This window comes from Anabas testudineus, chromosome 4 (assembly GCF_900324465.2).
Source record: "Anabas testudineus chromosome 4, fAnaTes1.2, whole genome shotgun sequence".
In the NCBI taxonomy this organism is placed as follows: Eukaryota; Metazoa; Chordata; class Actinopteri; order Anabantiformes; family Anabantidae; genus Anabas; species Anabas testudineus.
In genome coordinates, this window is record NC_046613.1 from 1058965 (window position 1) to 1084294 (window position 25330).

Here is a 25330-nt window from a genome sequence, read left to right on the forward strand (position 1 = left end):
AAAAACTGATCTTCATTTAGCCAAGGTGTATTTTTAGATTGTAAAAACTGATTTTGTCTTTTGATTGTTTTAGCTATTCCTCTTTAGTACTTAAAAATAATTTCATGTATATTATTTACAGCTTAACTGAGTTCCTGATTGATGATTCAACTTTTTTGGCATAAGTTGAATCATCAAGTTGTAACTACTAACCATGGACAAGGACATTTGTGCACCAGTCTGGGACAATGTTTTCATCAAGACCAAGAAAATGGGGAATTTTTTCTATTGGAGTTCTTAAATGGGACATATTTAACTAGTATGTGTCATACTGCAACTGATGATTATATGTTGTAATTAACTGGAATTAGTCTTTAAATTTTAAGAATGTAAGTAGATCAACAAGTGATCAACATCTTTAAAAATTTGATCACGTTGCTTGGATAAGTCCTGACCCTCTGAGCCACTGAAACAGAATGTATACAGTGATGAGCATGAGTGGACACAAGGTATGTGAAGGGCTTTAGGATGTTGAAGGTGTAAGGACTGAGAGGTTAGGGCACTGGGCCTTATGCTTCCGCCGTGCTAAAGTGCATGAACCAACAACCTGACTGGCAAAAATCACATTTTTGCTCTAATGAAGGAGGCACACTCTCTTCCTGCCTTGGTAGGAGGTCTATCTACCTTGCACACAGGGGAGGCATCAGTTTGAGTAATATTTAGCCCAAAGGAGAAACATTCCTATTTCTCAAAATGACATGAGCTCCTTATATAGTAAAGTGCATCAAAGTTTATAAAAGGGTATTTCATATTAACAAGCTTTTCACTGCTCCATACAAAAGTATTTATGACTTGCTTATGAGATCAAATCATAAAGAGTTTATAAACAACAGGACAGTAGGAAAAGATAAATCAAGTCCAGGTTCAAGTTCATATCATGATCAGGGAATGATCTGGGACAATTCTAACCCTGCTTTTCAAGCTGCTTATTCTACTCCAGTAAGGATCTTTATCTAATGGAACAATTTAAGATTGACTGTAATTGTCAAGTGAAAGAGTTGACACTGAGAAAAAAAAAATAAATAGGAATAAAGGGAACCAATGGTAGTGGTATGTCTCAATTAGTGTGTCTATGAGTGTAGGACCAAAATAAGCCTAACTATAAAAGGTTGTCTCTGGCTGTTTTATGTTGTTCCCACCACTTAGTGATGTCAATGTTTTCTGTTTTCAAACTCTTTCAGAGACCAGACAGGGTAGCCATGTACAGTATCGAAAAACACTACAAGTAATTCAAGTAATTCACAAGCAATTTTATACATTTCATAAACAATTGAATCTTTAAAATCAGATGAATTTTAAAGAATAATCTACATTTTTACATAGAGTTGCATAGAGTAATTGTCAGCACTAATCTCTTGGTATGCCTGCTAATTTAAGTTAATAATTTTATAAGGCTAACTGATTATGAAAAAACCATCAAAAAATTATGTTGCACAGCTGAGAACAGTTGTACTAATGGAGCAAACAAGGGAGCATGGCATTCTTTGGGTTATTGTAGTATCTAAACATTGGTAGTTGTTTGTTTACAGGTTCCAATAGGTATCAATAGCCAAAAAGAATGAACTTTCAGGAATGAAGGCTACTTCAGATAGCAGCACAAACTGGCTCTAACAGACAGAAAAAGGTGTGGGAGGCCGCGATGCACAAATGTGCAAGAAGTAATATCTGAGTGCGTAGTTTGAGTCAAAGCTGCCTCACAGGTCCTCTACTGGCAGCTGCACTAAATATTATACTCAAACACAAGAGTTAGGATCAACAGTGAAGAGGAGACCTGAGGATGTTGGACTTCATGGCAGAATTGCCAAATTAAAACTGTATATCAGCTGGTCAAAAAACAAAAAGACTGAGGTGGGTAAAAGCACATACATTGGAATGCCAGGGTTCTGACTGGAGTTAGTAAGAGAGATCATATTTCTCCTACGTTAGCTTCTCTCTATTGGCTCCCTGTGGCTCCAGAATAGAATTTAAAATTCTATTCTATTCTAGCACATATTAATCAAGCTCCATCTTATCTTAAAGACCTCATAGTTCCATATTTTCCCAGCAGAACCCTCAGACTGCAGGTTTACTTGTGGTTCCTAGAGTTTCCAAATGTAGAATGGGAGGCAGAGCCTTTAGCTATCAAGGCCCTCTCCTGTGGAAACAGCTCCCAGTTCAGGTTTTGGAGGCAGACACCCTCTTCACATAAGACTAGACATAAAACTTTCCTTTTTTCATAACGCTTACAGTTAGAGATGGATCAGGTGACTCTGAACCATCTCTTAGTTATGCTGATATAGCTTAGTCTGCTGGGGGACCTCTACTGATAAACTGAGCTCCTCTCCTCTCTCCTTTCTCCTCTATCTATTCAAATGCCACCATTGCATGTCATTAACTTTGTGTCTTCTCTCTTCTTTTAGTTGTGTTTCCTCCTCTCTGTCTCCCTCTCTCTGTACTTCTCTGCAGGTATCCTCGGCCTGGAGCTGTACATCTCCGGAATCCAGTTGATCTGCCAAATGTTTTTGCGGCCTGCTCTTCTTTTTCTCTCTCTTCTTTCCACTCACCCCAACCGGTTGAGAAAGATGGCCACCCATTTTTTACATTAATATTTACATTTACATTTAGTGATTTGGCAGACTCTTTTATCCAAAGCGACTTAGAAGTGAGGTATAAAGCAAACAAATATCTAATCCAAGGAGCCAAGGATGAAGTAAAGTGCACTAGAAACAAGAGCTGTTTCAGTTTCATGGGATATAAGTTCAAGATTCTTAAAAGTTTCTAAGGTTTATTAAGGTTTTAAGTGCAAAGAAAGAACATGGTTTCAGTCTACAGCAAAAATAAAGGAACTGACCTCACTGTTTTTAATGCTTTTGGGGAGTGTATGTACACTGACTGGCTAGTCATCTCAGTGTCTTTGAATAACCGACATTTGGATCAACCTTCAAGATTCAAGATGTCAAGATTCAAAAAACTTTATTAATCCCAGAGGGAAATTGTTTTGCCTCATTACAGTTGACATAGACAGAAAGAAAGGGAAACACAACCAGGAAAGATCCACACCAACATATATAGACAATATGGGAAGAACATATAAAATATGGGAGATGAATGAAAATAGGTCAATAATTATAGTCCAGGGTGGAATGACAGCAATTATAAGACATATATTGTCAGTTCCCCCACCCCTTACAGAGGGTGCATCAACAATGCTGTGTTAGCAGTACTTGCCAGATGTTTCAAGAAAATGCAACCAAAACTCTACAAATCTAAAGTAAGCTTTTAATAACTGGCAGTAAATATTTAGTATTTATATATATTTAGTAGTAAATATATAGTATATGTATTTATATTTAGTATTTAAATATTTCTAGTTGAGGGGGTTAGATTATAGCAGTAAACTGAATTACTCTGTTAAGGATTTTGAACTGTTGATTGGACATCTCATGAGCATCTTTTGTTGATACTTTTTTGAACTGGTGCCTTGGTGCCCTTAAATAAACTTGTTCTTATACACATACACACTGAATTTACATCGCAGCCTCTGGCTCAGTTACACTGAGTTATCAGAGTTATGCTCTCTGACCTGTCAGTGGCACTATTTAACCTGCTGACGCTGTACTCATTGTGATGCTGAGCCTCAGGGATTCTCATTAGATTATTGCAACTAACATAATTTGCCTTAAGTGGTCTTCAAAAGGCATTAAATACGGGAAAGCTGCTGTACAGGTTTTTGTGCTAAGTGGTAATGAGTAAATATTACCTTTGCCTACAGCTCAGCATCTGAGCACACACATGCATCTGAGAGGGTGTAATTGCAATTATACAACTACAATCAGTAATCTAAGCTATATGTCAAAGCATATTTGATATACTCAATTGCAACGATCTAATGAGAAGTGAAGGTATGAGACAGGGAGGTGCAAATAGACAGGAAGCGTTGAAGCCTGCCTCTTGAAACTTACCTCAAAGCGCTGAGAGCTGACTTTCTTCCCCTTCTTCATCCAGGTGATGCGAGGTTTGGGCTCACCAACTGCCTGACACACGAACGATGCCACTCCTCCCGAAATCCCTGTCTGATCGTCAGGGGATTTGATGAAGCTGGGCATGCCTAAGGGACAGAGACAATGAGACAGAGGTGAGGAAGGAAGAGAGGGAGAGGAGAGAAACTGCTCCAGGCAAGTTACAGGGATCTCCACATCTGCTGTAGGTCTTGCAATAACAATCTGCTCTTTCAAAAGCTGTTTCATGCCTATAACCACACCTAGTCAAAAGCAATGCCAGTAAAAACAGCAGAGCACAATCCTTACCCTGATAATAAGCAGCACCTGTCAGTCTTATTAATAGTGGCAAGGTGATAGCACAGAAACTGTTCTCTGAATGCATCAATGAGCACGTACACCAACAATGAAGTTGTGCACTGGGACCACAATACCTGAAAGGCCTAGTATTAAAGGTGCTGTGTTTGGGTCGATGTTTTTATAGCAAGCAACCATTTGTGCAACTGTTTGCATCTGGTGCTCTACTGGCAACTGCATAAGCAAAGATGCATGTAAAGCACAGGAAAAGTAAAACATAATCCGAGCTGTGCATAGAGCTTGGAATTATCTCTTAATATTGACTATTGGTGGGGGTAAAACTTGAGGACGCTACTTTGCAACTCAAAATCTGAGATTACACATGTTTTGATTAAAAAAACAAGTTATTGATATGAAACCAAAGTGATGATTTTTGAATTTGAAATGAAATTGACAGTGACACGAATGTAATGGTTAGTCACAGCCAAACACTTCTCATTTCTTTTTTCGTCTCACCTATTCACAGAACAACATTTAAAGGACTTTTGGATAGCCACACATTGCCTTGAGCAAACTGAATGGCAGCAATGTTCCTTTTGGAGATTAATGAAATTCATCTTGGAACTCTGTCATGTATACAATTGATATATTGATATTAGCAACTGCAAGAGAGGATTTCTGTTTCGTAGATGTTGCCCTATGATTCCTTGTGGCCTGTAATCCTATAGGTTTACATGGACCATGTCTAGTTTTAGGACTGTGAAAACTGCATCAGGTTTTAGGTAATACAGTATTCAGATATAGAGAACATTTTAAAAGGCTTACAAATACAGCGAAACTGCAGTGAAAGCTGTCACCTGTGACCTATGTTTACAACATATGGACTGGATGATAACCAAGGCAAGTCAGGAAGGCAGACTGCAAAGACTGCAGACACTCACTACTCTACTACTTTCAGCAGAGAGGAGCACCTGGATCAAAGGGGAGATTGTTACACTGAGCTATGCTTCCTCGTTTTTAAATTCCAGAATCAAACTAAAACTAACACAAAGTACCCTGTAAGTGTCTAAATAAGCCACTTTTCACCATGTATTTCTGGTTTGTGTAAAACTGTAAAAATGAGTATTGTCTGCCTTTGGGATGTCTCTCTAACAGCACTGTCAGCCAGCTCCCCCAACAGAAAAAAAGGAAGTGTTTCTTCCTTTTCTCTCTATACAGTTCAAAATCTTTGAACCATGCTTACAAAATAACCTCAGCATAGAGGAGAAATCAGATTACTAATCTAATTACTGATTACTAACTATATATACACACATATCCAGTAACCAGGTTGCTAAAGACACTGCATCTTTGACAGTTACCAACTTAGTTTAGCTAGGTAGGATTTTTTTTATTTAATGTTATAAAGTAGTTTTGTCTGTTGTCCTGTGCTTTTAATAAAAAAAATGTCCTTTTTTATGCTGCAATAGCCAGGGCCTGAGGCATTTAGTTTGATGGACACCCAAAAGACCATGCAAGATACAATATCTAAGGAGGGATTTGCTGTTTAGATTTTGGGTGGCAAAAGGTCAAGGTTACAATCACCTCATGTTTATCCAATTCTTGTTGTGAATATGATGTCTGAGGAATGCATTAATGAAAACTTCTTCTAATTAACTTAAATTATAACTTAGGGTGAACTGAGTGATGGCGATCAAATGTGAAGTTCACTGTGACCTCATGTACGTCACAAGTTGCAATATAATGTAATGTAATTTGAGTCTAATTACTGTTCAAGAGACAATTTAACTAGTTTAAGCTAGTTGGTGTCATGTTGAATTGCTAGCCATTATTTAAATGTTATATCAATCCATGGTACCACGCTCTGCTCCCGTTCAGAAAGAGACAGCAGTGAATGTGCAAATAATTGAATATTCAATGCAAATAGGAACTCCACAGGTAGCAAGAACAAGTACCCAGAAAGAATATCATAATGCTGGTGTTTATGTTTCAAGGTACAAGTGGCTTCTTGAGACAGGGCCAGTGTGTGGTTGAGAGGGTTGGCTGATACTTAAATTGTTGGAGCTTGAAGGCATCAAAGTATTGTCATCCAGCAGTGCCCCTGTGCCTCGCTGCCACGCTCAAATTGTGTTCTGTCAGCACTTCTCCTCCAATAAAAAGCTTTTTTCACTGCTCTAACTAAACATCTCTATGCTCACAGGCTGCTGCCTGTCTGTCTTCTTGTGTGGTTTGTGGTCCATAGCTTCTTCCCATACAATACCCAGCAGTATACCGATTGTGGCAGGCCACCCACATTTACAAATAAGTAGATGAATGGATTCAACCAGCTGAACAGATACGTATGTACAGGACATGTTGACATAGAGAGGTGCAAGGGTCCAGGGCTCAGTGTCTTGTCCAGGGACATGTCAATATGGGCAGGAGAAACCAGAAGTCAAACCAGGTCATTGACAAATGCCCTACTGATCCACAGCCGAGAATGTAAGTCTGTCTGTGAGTGAAGCAAGCAGTGTGGAGAAGAGAACACTGGTCATTTTTATGAAATCATTTATTGTTGAATCTTGGCTAGTGATAATAAGCTATGTTGAATATTTTTTTATGAATACTAATTTCTATTCATTGCATTGAATTGTTTAATGATGCAGTTATTGCAGTATTGTATTGGCTTGAAATTGAAAAAATTGCAATGATTCCACAACCAAAAGTGGGAAATGCCCAATTGCCTCTTGATTATTATTGGCCAGCAGTTCTAAAAGGTCTAAAAGTGTAGGGATACAAAAAACAGTTCAGAGATACAGTATAATATGGCGCCATGTAGTTAAAAATATAGTTGGTACTAATAAGCAGCCAATTATGTTGATGCTTATAAGTCTCACTGGCGTATGAGAGATAAGATGGACTGATTGTGCATTTGATTTAAGTCCTTTTTATTTCAAATAATTTATCTGTTTCAATTGTGATGTTTTTGAAAGAATGACAACACTAGCTAATAAAATCATTGGTCTTGATGAAATTCTGCTTAAATCTGTACTTTAAAGAAGGAATGCATTGACTCATTATAAACAATTGGATTGCAAAATCATATTTCCCTAACATGCATTTTAGTATCCTAAACAACAGGCAGCATAAACATCTTAGTGGAAGACAAAAATGTCACTAACTGTAAGAATAGCAAATATGTATAAAAGAATAATAACTTCTGTTATCTAAAACTTAATGAATCCGTTTAAGGGATCTTCTGTCTGTGCTCATATACAATCCATGATCTGCTGCTCTCTTGCTATGAGTGTGAGTGTGTGTGTATGTGTGTGTGTCATCTAATTAAACATCAGAAGCTGAGGACTCTACTAACAATTAGTATTTCACATTTACAGTACCATGCCAGCAACATTTTCAAAATGGTGGCCTGCAAAGATGAATGTAAATGTTCCATGCAGGAATTAAATATGACTTTCTTAGCAGGGAGCATAGAATAGCAAGAGCAGTTTGCATGTAAGGCAAGATGTTTTTGTCGCTTTTGGCACCTGATAAGTCTGCTCTTTAAAGTTCAATGTGATTCAAAACCCAGTTGTACGGTTAGAACCAAGAGCCGCTCCCCTGGTACGATTCTGTGGAAATCCCTTCATACATGTTGTTCATCAGGTTACTGTAGGGTCCTGAGGATGCTTGATATACAGCAGGGAAATACTGCCCTTTACAGCACTATGCAAAAACAAGTCAGAGAGTGAATCTCAGAGGGTTCTAACAGAGGTTTCAATGTGGTAGGAGGTGGGTGGAGAAAACACAAGTGGATCCTTCTATTATTAAGCTATTTATTTCCCATGGATACTGTTAAATGACCCGAGGCATGACTTTCTAAATGTAAAACACGTCAGTACCCTCACTTTACAGGCTTCTGTGAGTTGTCTCTTACTGACATTCTTCTCTGACCCTTGCTTGTTGTTTCTACTTGGAATAATTTTTTTAAGAAATATATCAATTTGACCTCTCACTCATCATCCACAAGGATATGTTGAGAGCATAGGAAATCTAAGTAAGAATCTTTCCAGCAAGTGCAACAAAACACCATTGTGAAATTACTACATCATAAAATCACATTTACTATAACGGCTTTAAATTATAAGTAAATAAAAGTTTTCTTTGAGCAAAGCTGTGCTATAACCTCATATTATCTTAGCATTACCTGAGCACCTTTTTCAACTTCGTTGCAAAGTTGTCAATGCTAAATGTGGATGGATGGATGGATGGATGGATGGGACCATGACATATTGTGTTTTCATATTCCAAAAACTCTGTTTCCATAACAGAAACTTAATGACCCATATTAAACTATTACCCCAGTAGTTTATACTTCCGATAGAGAAACACGAGCAATATCTGTAGTAATAGAGTAAGTAAATTACAACTAGGGCTGTGGGGTTGAAAACTGCAGCAGTGTAAGCCTCTGGTGATGCCTGGATGTGTAAGCCTTCAAATAGTCTTTAATAGAGTATAATCTTGACTACAAATGCTCTAGTCCTCAAAAAAGGTTTGTTTTAGCAAAGGTTGGATGAGCCAATGATCTATCAGGAAAATGGAGAAGTTACCTTGCCTCTGCTAAGATCCCTCGACAGTTCTCTCAGAAGAACTGTTCATATTTCAGGTGTCTTGGGGTCTTCTCTTATATGTCTTCTGGTGTGTCTTGGTTTTATTGTGAGACCAGATACTACAATTGTTGTACTGGAAAAAAATGTTGATTTTATGACATGATGTGAATTAAACTACAGTTGTTATACATTGTGTTTGGCATATTAATTTTTTACTGTTACATTCGGCTTTGTTTAAGAAAACGTGTTGAAGCAATAAGATAGAACCCTAAATTGGACCACTGGAAGAGAATGCACCGCTACAATCTGCAACTAGTTGGGTAAAAAGAAGGGATTCATTTCTTTGGTGATAAAAAACAACCAATTGTGTATAATTATGATTAACCAGACCACAGTCTTACTCTAAATCGAATTTTATCAATTATTTTCTTCATGCTGCACAGCTGCACACATTAGTGGTCCAAGTAGTGTTTCTCTTCCAGCTTCTCATCACCCACATGTTGCTGCTGGAAACCGAATCTGTGACGATAAGAGTTTATAATCATATTGTACTTGAAGGTGACATATATCCGAAGTGAAGTAAAGAGTCCTTCTCACTAACACATTAACGTTTCTGTGTAGAAGAGGCTCTTGAAACACATTCATGGTATTCAGATGATCTCCATTTAACTGACTGTGTGACTTCTTAGGGTGCTTTCACACCTACAGGCTGTAGTTCGATCAAATTGAACTCAAGTTTGTTTTCTCTTTTGGTGTGGTTCGTTTTGTCTAGTGTGAACACAGTAATCGCACTCAAGTTCGCACCAAAGCAACGGCACCTAGACCTCCTGAAAGAGGTAGTCTTGATCATTATCATTAAGTAGTCGTTATCTAGCAAACTCTTTTTCTTCTTTCACTTACTTTTCCTGTTGCAGCGGCAGACACATCTGATCAACAAGCGGTTAGTTCTCATGTAATTTGAAGTGACTTATTTTAGTTCACTTGGAGTTTTCTCAGTGTGAAGAGAAACAAACTCACCCACTGATTCAGACCAAAGCAAATGCACTAAGGTGTGAAAGCGACCTTAATCAGTTTGCTGTACTGATGATTTAGGTGAGTTGTTTTAAAAAGGGCGAACAATAATGTAATCATTCTTTTTCACATTTATATTTTTCATTGATTTATATTACTTGGATGAGTCCTGTTTTCACGTTTACGTTTATGACTTCTTATTAATAATAAATAAAATTAAATCGGCTTAACTAAAAAAAATATCAGAGGGCTGTATACTTTTTATAGGCACTGTATAGATACAGTATGACTGTAACAGGCAATATGACAATATAACAGAGTGTACATAATATCAACAACTCCTCCCTATCTATGCTCAAAGTGGACATGCATGGCTGGAGCTACATAGGGGAGGCTATTTATTAGGGCTTGAAAAACATAGCAGTCCTCACATACTTTTTATGGGAGTTATCAGGTGGAAGGAAACCACTTTGTCCATAAATGCCATGTTTTTTACATAAAGATGCAGTTGGGCTTTTAATTATAATGGATACATAAAGTAATTATAACACATACGAAGAAGTCTCAAGCCACTTTACATATGTCCAGTAATGTTAAGTGATCATGACTCAACTCAGTGGAGACAAGTCAAGTTTTCAAAGTAAGCTGAACTGAAATCTGACATGCCTTGTGGGAAAGACACTAGTATTTATGAGCAAAGTTTAATTAACTGCAGGTCTTAAGGTCTGTAAATGTTGCCCTTTTCTTTTTTACTGTATTGCAGCATGCCTCAGTGCAGTTCCATAGAATTCTGTGTAGCATTTTCTGCATTTCCAGTAGTAGATAATTTGAGTCAGTAATGGATTTATTTGAAGTTGGCGCATGCTTCTTTGTTAAGATGATAGATAAAGTGGTCTTTATACCCCTTCCTGCCCTGTCTGACAATTAATTTGCAGGCTACTGATAAAATATAATTGATTTCAGGAGCAGATTAATATCTATGTAAACACACTATATTAGTATTATTGAAATCATCCTCTTCTCTGTATACTGGATGTGGTGAAGTAAATCTTGCTTGAAATATGCCATAACCAGGGAACATGCTCTGCCTAACAGTTTAAAGGGCTTGTCTTCCTTGACTTTTAAGTTATTGAATGCCTCCCCCATGGCTGCCAAATCTAACGTCATGATTTTTGCTCTCTGCCAATTAGAGACTCTTATTGACTCAGTCATAGGTTGAAAGCCAGACAACAGCCAGCAACTGCTACTAAAAACTGTACTGGAAATCATACTCTGCATACATAAACCCAGTTAGGAGTCAATTTAGAATACAAAATCAATAAATGGACTGGAGTCAGCCAAGTTTGTCTTCATTTATAATAGGCCACTTAAATTCCTTTAAAGTCAATATGTATTTATTGTGAACAATGGTGCAACACTGGAACCACATAAGCTATTAGGAGTTTTTAGTATGTAAAAATACAGAAATGCAAACTGTGTGTGGCAGGACAGCAGTTATTTTTTATAACCAAACATACACCGATTAGCCACAATATTAAAAATAACTGTGGGTTTTAATGTTGTGGTGGGCTCAGTATGGGAAAAGTGTGTCATAACACACAGTGCATCACAGTTTGCTGTGTGTGGGCCTGCATAGCTGCAGACTATGCATTAAAGCCTATTTTCTCATTCAGTTTTGCTCAAATATTAAGCTGATGAAGAGGCATTCTGTGACTAATGATATTTCATAATTAACAACTACTCGACCAGTTTTTTTCTTTTTATGTCTCAATAAAAAAGAAAATCAAAATTTTGCTGCATGTCTGAAACAGATTGTGTACACCTAAGCATGGCAACCAGGGTAAATGTACCGGAATTATACCAACTCTGCTTCTGTATAAGTGGTGGAATAAAGTTTACTATGAGCTCAGCTCTTCATGGGTGGTTTAGCTCCAAAGAGCAGAGTGCTTTCTTCATTCAATTACTTCACTAAATGATGCCACAGTAAACAGGAGATGCTGCTTTTTAACACATGCTGCATACTGCTGTGACAGTCCAGTGTCATCTATTCCGATGCCAGAGTAACATGCTACACTGCCTCACACCTCTGCTTGTCACTCTCTCTATGCCAATCACAGTGAAACCTTGTCATACTGTTTTTCTCATTTTCAATGCTCTTGTATATTGCTCATGTATTTATTGTGGTTGTTGGACTACTACCAGACTTACTCTTACCAAGTCCATTCATATTTAAATGTGTCCATATTTATGCTTAATGAATAAATATATAGTGTTTTCCATAATTTACCTAATGTTGATTGAAAGTAAAATTCACTAATAATGGTAAATTGCTAATTTAGCAGAATTTGGCAGATTTTACTGCAGATGTTTTAAACTGTACCGTCAACTTCACTGTCATTATCTCGGTCAGTCATGAGCAACAGTTGTAATTAATAAATCAAACATCGACTGATACTAAATGTTTTTATTCTATAGTCATGAAAAACTGGCTAGGAGCTGTTCATCTTAAAAAATCCCATAAAAAATAAAACAAATAATATGTTATTCAATCTCTCAGTACTTTCTGACTGTGCTATCCTGTCTGAGGGTCTCAGCTACAAACTGATTGCTTCTACTTAACTCACACATGTACAGTATAGTTGAAATGAAGGGTTAGGCAACATCCTATAACTGATAGTTTCTGTAGCTCAAATAGAAGAAAATAGTGCATTTGTTGTGGACTATTCTCAGCAGCAACTTAATCATAGATATCCCAGATTCCCAAAACTCTGTAATGTCCCTGAATGCCTCACACACATCGGCGCCACTGCTGATGGGATGCTGCTCACTCTGTTATCAAGGTGAATGCTGTTAACTAAGATAAATGTTAGGTCCACTTACAACAAAAAAAGATTAAATATCTGTAGACTTTGCAGGCATCAGGGAGCCACTATCAGCGTGTGTGAGGTGGGATGTTTGTTTGGTGTTTTAGCATTTTTAGTTCAGTGAGCATGGTAAACTATGTTAAATTATTTCCAAAACTTAATTTCAGTCATTAGTGGGAAATAGAAGTTTTGGCAAGGTGGTACAATGGTCCAAAGGCATGCAGCTTAGATTAAGTGGTGCCTCTTAGTAGGTATGAGGATAATAAGAAGGTAGTCTGTTGTGTGTTGTTTTGTTGTCTTCAGTGGAACATTTGTTAAAATAAGATAAAATGTTACAAGAGCAGGAATCAAGCAATTGTCTGATAAAACATCTGCCACTGCACAATACACTTTCGTTAAAATAAGCATGGTCTATTTGTGCGTCTTATAGGGAACAGCAGACAGGATTATGATGATGATGGGATCATCACCATACATGAGCAGCTTTAGCAATTCAGACTCCGTCCTGCCTGGTCTTGAACATGGCGAATACCTTGTTAGCTTATGCTTGGTTTCCACTCTAAGTCTGATGTGTCCTTTGAAATTTGAGACTTAAAACACTGAAGTTAAACTCAACTTGCAAATAGATTTCTGTACAACTAAACTGCAATCCAAAAACATTTTATGGGGAATTGCAGTTAGATTAAATTTTTTAGAAACATAATTTCATCAATATCAACATTTATTTTCACACAAATATCTAATCTTCAACATTCTCTAAGCTGTTCAGTCTCCCTCTATAGCTTCCTTATATATTACACAATACCAGCCCTTTTTTAACTTGCCATATTGTCTGTTGTTTCCCTCCAGCCAAATGGGTTCAAGCCTTTGTTCGTCTGTGCATTCTGCCTGTTCTTCTATGACTTTTGCTCGCTCTATAAGCATGGCTTTTTGTGCCTGCCTGCCAGCCTGCTTACTCGCAAGTCTTTGTAGTCACCACCATACTTCTTTTTAGCATGGTTTATCTATTCAGTTCTTCAGAAAAACTATACCTCTGCTTCTGAGTTTACAGCCTGTTGTTTCACATCCCATTGTCATTGTCCATAGGGCATTCGTCTTACAGACATGTTTCTCATTTGGGCTCAAGAATTTAATGGTGTCTAGGCATGCAGCCAGGCAGTCAAATGTTGCGTGAGGCGGAATAAAGCTGTGTTTCAGAGGCAATTCACAATGACAAGTGACAACAGTTTCACACAAACTGTCTTCTGCTCACAGAGACTCATTAGGCTGTGGGGCTGAGAGGGAGCAGCCATGCAAAGCAACCTCTGATCAGTCAAAGTGACATATAAACAATCCGGTTCCCTATTTCCAGACAACTGCCTAACTTTAACTATTCTTTAAACACAAACATGACTGGAACCATATCATAAGTGTCATATGCACATCTTGTAGCAAGAACAGGGTTTGAACATATTGGCACTGAAAAAAACAACCCATCACTAAAGTAAATAATTGAATCCAATTTTGTACATTTGGTGATAGAGCTGGACATGTACAATGTTTTTACTGATAAGACTGGTGGCCAAAAATATAAGAATAAATATACTTGTTCATATGTCTAAATGAATAATCTCCTCAAAGTTTCCTACTGTGATGCACAAGTCGACTATCTTAATTGATAATACTGCAGCCTCACTTCGGACAATACTCAATAATGTTGATCCCCTGAAAAAGAAATTAGTGAATCAGAGGAAGCTAGCTCCTTGGCACAATTTGCAAATCCATAGCTTAAATCAGACATATGAGATCAGATCAATATATCTTTACAAACAGGCTAGGGTTGCTGTAGTCAAACCCCTACTCAAAAAGCCCCCACTAGTTGTAATAAATTATAGACCAATATCCAATCTGCCCTTTATCTCCAAAATTCTTGAAAAGGTAGTTTCTAAGCAATTATGTGACCACCTGAGCAGGAATAACTTACTTACTGAATACTAACAGTAAGTATTTAGAGTGCATCATAGAAACAGCACTGGTAAAGTTCACTAGCGATCTTCTATTAGTATCAGACAATGGACTACTCTCTATACTTGTCGATATATGGTAAATGGTAAATGGTCTGCACTTATATAGCGCTTTTCTACCTAACTGGTACTCAAAGCGCTTTACACTGCGTCTCATTCACCCATTCACACACACACACACACACACACACACACACACACACACACACTGCTCTACCTATTGAGCCACAGCCACCCCCTTACTATAGATCACAACATTTTATTACACAGACATGTCATTGGGATTAATGGATAAATTTCTATTGCTATGCCGATGATACCCAGCTATATTTATCCATGAAACCAGACAAAACTAATCAATTAATCAAACTTCAAGCATGATTAAAAGACATAAAAGCCTGGATGTCCTCCAATTTCCTTCTCCTAAATTCAGACAAGACAGACGTTATTTTGTTCTGGTTTAATCTCAGAGACACTATGTCTAATCACATTCTTACCCTAGATGACTTAGTATTGGCCTCAAGTAACACTGTAATTTCTCTGAGTTATCTTTGACCAGGATATCTCCTTTACTTCATACATAAAAGAAATCTCTAGAGCTGCCTTTTTCCACCTGAGAAACATTATTAAAATTAGGAGCATCCTGTCACAAAGTACTGCTGAAAAAACTAGTCCATGCATTTGTTACGTCCTTACTTAGTGGACTATTATAATTCATTATTAACAGGATGTCCCAATAACTCCTTAAAAGTGTCCAGTTAATCCAAAATGCTGCAGCCAGAATTCTGACTGGAATTAGCAAGAGAGATCATATTTCTCCTACGTTAGCTTCTCTCCATTGGCTCCCTGTAAAATTCAGAAATCCAGACAGGCACCCTCTCCACATTTACAGTAAGACTAGACTTTCTGACTCTGAACCATCTCTTAGTTATGCTCATTTAGTTTAGTCTGCTGGGGGAACTCTATTGATAAACTGAGCTCCTCTCCTCCCTCCTTTCTCCTATATCAATTCAAATGCAAAAACTTTGTGTCTTCTCTCTCCTGTAGTTGTGTTTCCTCCTCTCTGTCTCTCTCTCTCTGTAATTTTCTGCAGGTATCCTTGACCTGGAGCTGTATATCTCCACAATCCAGTTGACCTGCCCAATGTTTTTGCTGCTTGTTGTTGTTTTTGTTGCTTGCTGTTCTTTTCCCTCTCTTCTTTCCACTCACCCCAACCGGTCGAGGCAGATGGCAGCCCACCATGAGCCTGGTTAGGCTGGGAGTTTTTCCTCTCCACTGTTGTGTAAAGCTTGCTCAAATGGGATTGTTGGGTTTTCTATATATAATTTATACAATTATACTCTGTAAGGCCTTAAACCTTACACTGTAAAGTGCCTTGAGATGACTTCTGTTGTGACTTGGCACTATACACATAAAACTGAGTTGAATTGAATTAAATTGAATTGATTCAGATTATCCTTCTATATAAACAGAAACAGCATATTTTGATGGCCTATTGAACATATTCTTTAAGAGGATAAAGGGGAGAGCAAAGTTTGCTCATTGAGTTTCATGGCACAACTTCTCCTGCTCTCTAATACAGAAAATCCTGCCAGTTCCCCAGTTCTGCTCTCTGACGGGCCTGTCAACATATTCTGTCAACCATGTACCACTGTAACTTCCCACTTCTGTGTAAGAGAGAGAGAGCAGGTAGAAGTCTGATGCATGGCTGCACAAAAGGAAAACAAAAATGTCTCTCAGGAGCTAGTGCACTGCTTTCACAGATCATATATACAGCCAGTGTGTTTACATACACGCAGGCAAATAGGTTACATTCAGATTTCTGAAAAAAATGTTTTCGTAACAGTCATGTAAACCAGAAATCTGGTTTTCATGATCTGTATAAGGGATTAGGAAAATCTGATTTCCACAGGTAGAGTCATTCTGGAAGACATTGATTTCTCAGCCATGTATCTGCACATGACACACACAAAAGGGTGCAGACAGTAACAAAGTAGAGTTACTGGATAAAAGAGAGATCAGAACCCAAAGTGATGCCTCTCAATGTCTGACTACAATTGACAGTGATGTCTAAGGTAGACTTATTCACTAATGTTTTCTGCATACTCAGTGGTCAATTTGCAGTGGTTAATCCTGGATTTTTTTTTCAGCAAAAATTTTGTGTCTTCTGGAGAGTCCCATTTTTTTTTCACGATAATTACAGCAGGTTTTTAGTTTTGTGTCATAACTTGCCGTAGCATTTGCAGTAAATCATTACTGCAAACATGAAACCTATCTAATCACCAAAGTACACTAAAACAGGACACATAGTCAGTCTGAAAATGATTGGTGTTGTTCTCCACCAGAAAGAATGTCAGTACAAAAACCTGCGGGTCAGGATCAGCCATACTCACATGCATAAAAGAATGAAATCAGTAATGTAATTTGTGCAACAGTCAAATGGCACAAAAAATCTAGTTTTTTTACTGAAATAATCTGTACAAGCCGAAAGCAAACCTGTACTATCCAGAGAATCACAACAAAGAGACATCTGCAAAGCTGCTATGTAGAGTGTAATGGAATTAAATGAAGAATTCTACTTTCACTATGTTTTCATTTTTTGTTGACAGTGTCAGAATTGGTAGGAGTTCTAATGTATGCCTGGTATTGTCACTGGGGTACACTGGGTACTGTACTGTGTGTACATGTGTAAATGGGAAGACTTTATTAGAGACCCTTGCAAGGGGGGGTGGGGGGGGGGTATGGGATTCATTTATTTACAAAGGAATAATCACACACAGTAATTCTCTACTGAATAGTGTGTTCAGGTACTACTTTGCTGCTGGCTGTGACCTTGAAGGCATCTGTTTATCTGTGATACATTAACACCAAGTATCATACTAACCCACAAACTAAAACTGATACTGATACTACAGATACAAGACCAGGATACTATACTCCCAGACTCACAAGAGTGCACAAGGGAATAAGGTATACACTGCATGCATATGGGCAATATGGACACATGACTGTGCAATTTAGCATTTCTATTAATGCATATATTTGCATCACCTGCCCTAAGTGATTCCATCATAATTAAATTAATATAATATAATATAATTTATTATTTGATAGAATTTTGGGATCTAGCTTGCCTTTAATAAATGGCTGTACACTCTTACGTTGCACCCTAAAATCATGCCCATAGCCACATCTGGAAAAAAAGGACTCTCCTAAAAACAATAAGACAAAACATTTTCCTGTTCCACTCTATGGCATGACAATGAATCTGTAAAATCTCTGCCAGGAACAACTGATTTTAGATCAATATGAAGCTAACAGTTGTGTATTAAACACAATAATATATAGTAAAAAAATTATAAACATAGTAAAAAATGGCAAGTGTATAATTTAATAATATTTTTGTATAATAATATTTTAATGTAATAAAATAATGTTAATATAATTAAATTACAATATACAAAATGCAGAAAAAGGCTAAAGAAGGCAAAATTTGATCATTTAGAAATAAAGGGTATAAGGCTCTACTATTATTTACACACATTATTTAAAACATTCTGAACATCAGGTATAATAAAAATAGGTATACACTATTTGTATGATACTATCTGTGTGTTCATAAACTGAACTACTTTGCCAACAGTTTGTTTATATTTTTGTCTTTTCTGAGGCTAATTCTGAAGAAGATGCTTGATTTTAGTACATAAAACCCTTTAAAAGGTACATTAAGGAAATGTCTACAATCGTATGCAGTTTGCAATGGAATCTTAACATACAAAATCTGATCCCCACCAACAAGCAGTCAGCTGGAGACTTGGTAATCTTAACTTCCGTTTGGAGAGTTGGATGCAGAAACACTGCTGCCACTTATGTTTGTTCTTATAAATAATACATTGTTCTCTCCTGCTCCTTGTTCATGACCTGCAAAATTGCCTCCCACACAAGTATGGTAGCAGTACCCACTCACTGCATGAAAGCTAGAAGGAGGAAGGCAAAGAAACAGGGAATAAACTGATTCTATTTTGCAAATGGTTATTTGTATGTGACCCCGGGGAGTTGCAAATCCAAAGACAAGCTGGGTAAGGGAAAAGGAAGGTTTCAGCATACAGGACGTGTCATAGAGGGAGGTCTGGCTGGATGAGAATAATGTGAGTGAATAATATTTATTTTTTGTGCCTGGAATTACATTATTTGCTCTCAGGAGCAATCAATCCATCAGCCAAATTTCATGTATGTACCTTTCATGCAAAATGTAATGCAAGTCGAGAAAGACAGCACAGTGAGACTTGTCAACAAGTAGTTACCTCAATGTCTCAGCTGATCCCAACATTAGAGGCAATAAATTCGAACTTGTAGAACACCTTCTTAGGTACACCTTTTCACTTTGACATAGTAATAGTTTCACTCTATAAAAGTCAATGGGTTTAATTGAGTGAGAACACATCAACTGAGCTCATCTTGTCTGTTTGTATTAGGTCATCTAACTACTTAAAATGTCTAAAAAGGGTTATGTGGGGTGAGATTGTGGGTTGTCTAATTTTCAATTAAATTCTAGATCAAGTTATATTTTTGTGTGAGCTGCACTCTGTGATCTAGTAAGAATTTATCTCTACAGTATTAGTATGAAATGAGAATGAGCTCTCGCTGACAGAGAAAAACTTCCCTGTTGAGAGCTGACATTTGCCACCAGTTCACACAGGCATAATGCCACATCGTTCATGCTTTTTACACTGAAAGGGGTCCTTTCAATCAGCACATGTGGAGTACATTTCAGTGTTTGATGAATGCTGTGTGGTATATTAGATAAAAAGTCACTATTTTAATTTGTACAATAATTCCGATTTACAATGCCATATTTGCATCAGCAGGGAGAGTAGTAAGACTAATACACTAACTTCTCAAGGTGATCAACTCTGCGCAGGCAGAGGAAAAAATATATTCTTGGTATATTTATTGATTTTCATTGTATATAGTAAGATCCAAAAACAAGGTTAGCTGATTTGCCACAGATAACATTAGAGATCATGGTTAATTAACACAAGTTGTCATTATTTTCAACAGTGTAAAGACTAGCGATGTTAGGTAGCTATCACTGTAGCTACTGCCAAGTTAGTTTACTATGTAGACTGCAATATTTCACGCAAATTGTGTCAAGTAGGTTTAAAGGGTTTAATATGCTGTTTATAAGAATGAGATCAAATCTCAACTCTAAGAGCTGAATGACTCTCATTTTGTTCATGTGCAGAGTGCTCTCACTGGAAGGTAACTGCTGACAAAGTCTCCTGATGAATTCCTATCCGCTAAATTATAGAGGGAAATTACACAGTGTGTTCATTGCAGCCATAAAGCAACTAGCCCTGATAATGAACCTGTTGATCAGAAACAGTAGCCTCTGAGGACCCCCTCCTCCATCTCTGACTCATCGTCCTGCCCCTGCCTGGGCCACATTTTGAAAACTGCCCCGAAAGTGCTCCCCCTGTGTGCACAGAGCTCCCAAATCACTTTCATCTGCTGTGTGTTGACAGAAACCGATTTGTAAAACCATTATCATGCAGTATATTGCTACTTAAAGCATTGCACAATTCTGACTATACTATTTTAAACTATTTATTCGATTGACATGTTTAAATATTACTTTCATAAAGCCAGATGTTCACTCTTGAATTCCTGTGTCATGCCACAAAATTCAGCTCATATTTCATTTACCCATACAGTCCCTATAAAAAGTATTCATCCCCTTAGATGTTTCATACTTTTATTGACATTATAAATCAATCAGGGTCAATAAAGTTGGCGCAAAATACCTCATTAATGTCAAAGTAAAAACAGATTTCTACAAAATAATGTCAATGAAACAGATATATGTAAGGTGAAATCCATGTTTGCATTAATATTCACCCCCTTTAAAAAGACTGACCTAATCCAACAGAGGTCCAGATATTTGGTGCTAGTAGTCCCACAATTAGTAAAATCTCTGGATCACCTGAGTGCAGTGAAATCCATCATCAACAAATGGAAGAAATACAGCACATGTCTAAATCTGCCTAGAACAGACCGTCCACACAAACTGAGTGACCGTGCAAGAAGGAGACTAGTGAGAGAGGCCACTAACACACACTAACGATGACTACTCTGAGGGAGTTACAAGCTTCAGCAACTGAGATAGGAGAATCTGTACATACAATAACTGTTGTTGGGTTCTTTACTAGTCAAAGCTTTATGGGAGAGTGGCAAGGAGAAAGCCACTGTTGAACAAAACTCATGTTAAATCACCAATAGGTATGTGAAAGACTCCATGATCAAGTGGAAGAGGGTTCTTTGGTCTGATGAGACCAAAATGGAGCTTGAGCGGTTTTGCAAAGAAGAATGGCATAAAATTCCAGTGTCCAGATGTATAAGCCTAATTGAGACCTATCCACATAGACTCCATTCTGTGATTCCAGCCAAAGGTGCATCTACTAAATACTGGCCTGAAGGGGATGAATATTAATGCAAATACCGATTTCACCTTATATGTTTTTTATTTAATTGACATTACTTTGTAGAAACCTGTTTTCAATTTGACATTAATGAGGTATTTTTCTGACATTTTTGTTTCAAAGTCTCTAACTTTTATTAACCATGTTTGATTTATAATGTCAATAAAAGGATGAAACATCCAAGGGGGTGAAAACGTTTCATAGGCACTGTATGTCATTACCTGTTCTCTGATCTAATAGTACATTTGGGAGATTATTTCACTCTAGGGGCATACAGGCTACATACATTAAAATAAATCCTGCATCAGCAAATAACAGCCACATACTATATTTACAAGGCAAGTGATGACATTTCCATTTGCTGTTCCGCTTCTTGTCTGACATTGTTCAAGTTATTCTCACATTTTCTTGATTTTTTTTTTCAGCTAGAATATGATCTGTGCTGCGTACCTTACTGATCAGTGCATGCTGTCCCAGAGCAGTATAAGCTATTCCATCTTATTTTCTTGCTGCTTCAGCATGTTAAGTGTCCAGCAATCTACTGTGTGAATACGTACTGGACCTCAGTCTTCTGAAAAGTGAGTAAGCAGTCTGTGAGTAGCCAGTTTTGCATCTTTTGTGGTAAAGCAAACACATACCTTGGAGAAAAAACTGCTTGCAAACACATTTCAAATAGGCATGAAGGCCTAAGTATGCTTCAAAGAACTGTAGGTGAAAGCGTTTACAACTGTGCTCACAGCCACACTTAAAGATGGCGCCAAAAGCCTGCAATCATAGAGCAGCAAAGGAATGAATACAATATTAGAAATAATTGATAAATATAGGAAATAACTGTTTATTTGGGGATAACAGTACACATGTTCTGTTGTTGTTTTGAATTTAACTGTTCACAGAACTGTGTAAAAGTGGTACGTGGAGCCAGTTCCACGTGATCTGATTGATTTCGATGACCTTACTTTTAGTACAGCTCGGGTTTAAGCTTCATAGCTCTCACCAACAGAACTCTGGACATTTATTAAAAAAAAGTCGTCACCAAACTCACCAAAAGTAAAAGTTCTTCGGTGAGGCAACATACAGTATACTTCACAGCTCTAGTTAAAATAAAGCCAGTCAGCACTGGTGATAGACAATGCAAACTCCTGCTTGTACCTCAGGGGCTTTAGTATTTTTGTCTTTTACATACAGTATGACTCACTGGATGATGAAATGCACATTTGAACTTACCAAGGAATGTGAAAACTTGTTACGTCAAACACTAGTGGTCTGGCAATGCTAATAAGGACTGATGCACCGCATTATTTTAAACTGATCTTATCACTTTATTTTTTCATTGATAAAACCTACATCTGGTAGTAGTAGGAGTAGTTCCTATACATGTGATGATGTTGGTGTATGGAATGGTATGTCATCTGAAATTGCTCATAAGCTTTCTTTCACTGCCAGTCATTACTAGTTATGTTAGACCAGACTTGATTTCCTGATGAACTCTTCTACTTTCAGACTAAACGAATGTGAAATTCTATTTACTCACAGCTACACCCTTTGCCCTTCCCAAATTTGATGTTGTGCTCATTAGACATTAACTTATGTGAATTGGATTCTCGTGGGAGATGCGAAGAAACATAATTGTGTTAGCTAGGGTCTGGTCAGTGCAAGTAAATCATTTTTTAGTCTCCAAACCCCGCCATGACCTGCTCTTGTGTCAGTGCTCCTAATGGGAGCTGCATGCTGTTGACCTTTTTAGTGTTTTTTCTGTTCATATGTTTTCATTTATTCATTTAACCTTTATTTAACTAGGTACCATCCCACTAAGAGTAGCTACGCCTTTTGTTAGGGGAGACCTGGCCAGATCATTACAGGAAGCAGATTGTATAACTGAGAGTAAATGAATGTGCACTCCAGATGTTGCAAATGTTTTTATTCTTTAATGAATGAAAAAATAAACCATTTGTTTTGAAGCTAAAAGAGAGCTGACTGCCTAACCCAGCAGAAGAAACTGAGAGATTTTAGCACACAAACAAATGAAAAGGCAAATTTGAGAAGTAGGTAAATGGTGTGTGTGGGCATTAGCCTGCTCATGGTTACAGGTGCAACACACCACACTTCTGACCACACCTAACCACACCCATTCACAATGTAAAATCAAGAGAGGTTAATGTTTTCAGGTTGGTTTCAAAGGGGATATTATATTATGATCCTTTTAACGTGGTTTTATAAGGCAAACAGAAATGCTTCTAATGTGATGTTGAAAAGGAACAGACTTGCCTCTAATTGCCTAAAACAGAGGTGCAAACAGATCTTTTTTGAAGAAATTCCATCAAGGCAATTCAGAGAAGTTTGATTCACAAGCACAGGGTAGACTGAGGTACATTTGATCAGCCCAAAAACATAATGCCACAAAGGAGGCACAAAAAACAGCTGCTATCCCATATGTGAGGTATGCAGTTAGACCTTATTGGGAATGAGTGGTTTCACTTTGATTCTCTGTTTAAACTTAGAGTATTCGAAACACCATGAAACATGATATGAACATTGTGTGAATGATTCTTGAAAAAGCTTTTAGAGCACATGCTTTAAGGATGCAGATTTACAATCATGTGCTTCAATAACTTCAACATTAACAATGAACCGTGTAAAGAGGAGATTTTGTCTGTAAATGGTACTCCCAGTAATTAGCTTCCAGAGAGTAATGTGTACTCACTCTCAGCAGTGTTAATGGAATTAGCAAACAGTGATAAATCTTAAAATGGATGCAGTAATAACATAACAAAGTTCCAATTAAAAACTCTGTCTCTGCAGACTACATAGCAGCTGATAGACAGCATGAGAGCTGTGAGGGATGTGTGTGTAACATCAGTACTTACTCTCGGTAAAAGAAGGTAGCACCAGCGTGGCCAGCAGCAGGAGATGAAGAGCTGCCTTGGTGAGAGGTGACAGCCGTCTGAATCTCGGGTTCATTGTGTGGCTGTTAGTACACTCTCCACTGGTCCCGACACGCCTGCTGATTGGCTAAGACCTCATACAATCATAGAGTGACACCTATAAAGACACAAGAGGATAGTGACCATCATTTTTATGAATATTCACATTAGCCCAGGCCTTGTACATTGCCCACCACCCTTGCTCTCCACAGACTGGTGAAATCACAATGGCAAGTGGAAACACTGGAGAAATGTATCTAATACTACTCTAATGAGTAATCTGTTGTTTACAACATCTGGTTATTGGCATGAATGGCACTCAGAATAAGTGTCTTGTGAATAAGAGTCTTGTTTTGCATAACATCAGCTTGGATATGTTAGGTTGAAACTGGTGGCTATAACATAGCCAAAGTGGTTTTAAAAGGGATTACATGAATGCTGATGGGATGATTCACCAAGCCCATTATCCAAAGTGTAAAATCATCCACAGTAATATCTTTGAGAACACAACACTCAGAAATAGAGTTCACCTATTCTCAAATCCCTGCTATTTGTATACATCAGCATAAACTAAACCTTAACTACTGAACTAGCAACACTCATGCATTTCTAGACATGTAAACCACGGGGGCCAGGCAGGGGGCAGATGTTGCTTTGGAATTGCTAAATTACTTTGAAACTGAAAGTTAATTTAGTAATGGAAATAAGCAGAGAAAGAAATTCACTTATCAGCAAATGGCATGCTTCAACCTATTGTTGTGTTGTTGTGTACAAGCACTATTTCCAGAAAAGTTGGGACTTTTTCTACTGTGCAGTTATTAGTCTCATTGGGTTATATGAGCAAAGGCAAATATCTGCTGTGCTCCTTTAAGTGTGCAATCCTTACAAGTAAAAAAATAAAGCAATTCTTCAGAAACTACTTAATTATACTTAATAATTACACTATAATTTCAACAAGTTTGAACCAAGTTCAAATGAGTTCCAATGGTGGCTCCACACTGAACCTCCATAAATTTATGTTTTGCTTTGTTTTGTTTTGTTTGTCACATCTTTATCTACAGGTCAGAATGAGTGACAGCACACAGCACCTGAAGCACTTGACAAACTGAGTTGTGCAACTTGGACACAGTATTAGTGATGAACCATTGCTCTT

At 37.6% G+C, this 25330-nt stretch overlaps 1 protein-coding gene across 3 annotated transcripts in view; it reads right to left on the minus strand.

The window, feature by feature from the left end:
* The window catches only part of ptprfa (protein tyrosine phosphatase receptor type Fa), a 235933-nt gene that overhangs the window by 148240 nt on the left and 62363 nt on the right, over positions 1-25330 (minus strand). For all 3 annotated transcript variants that reach the window (XM_026345312.1, XM_026345313.1, XM_026345311.1), the window contains exons 2-3: positions 24121-24295; positions 3981-4126 (exon numbers count right to left, since the gene is read on the minus strand). In XM_026345312.1, coding sequence (XP_026201097.1) covers positions 3981-4126; positions 24121-24214 — 240 coding nt within the window. In that variant the 5' untranslated portion in view covers positions 24215-24295. The remainder of the gene's footprint in view (positions 1-3980; positions 4127-24120; positions 24296-25330) is intronic.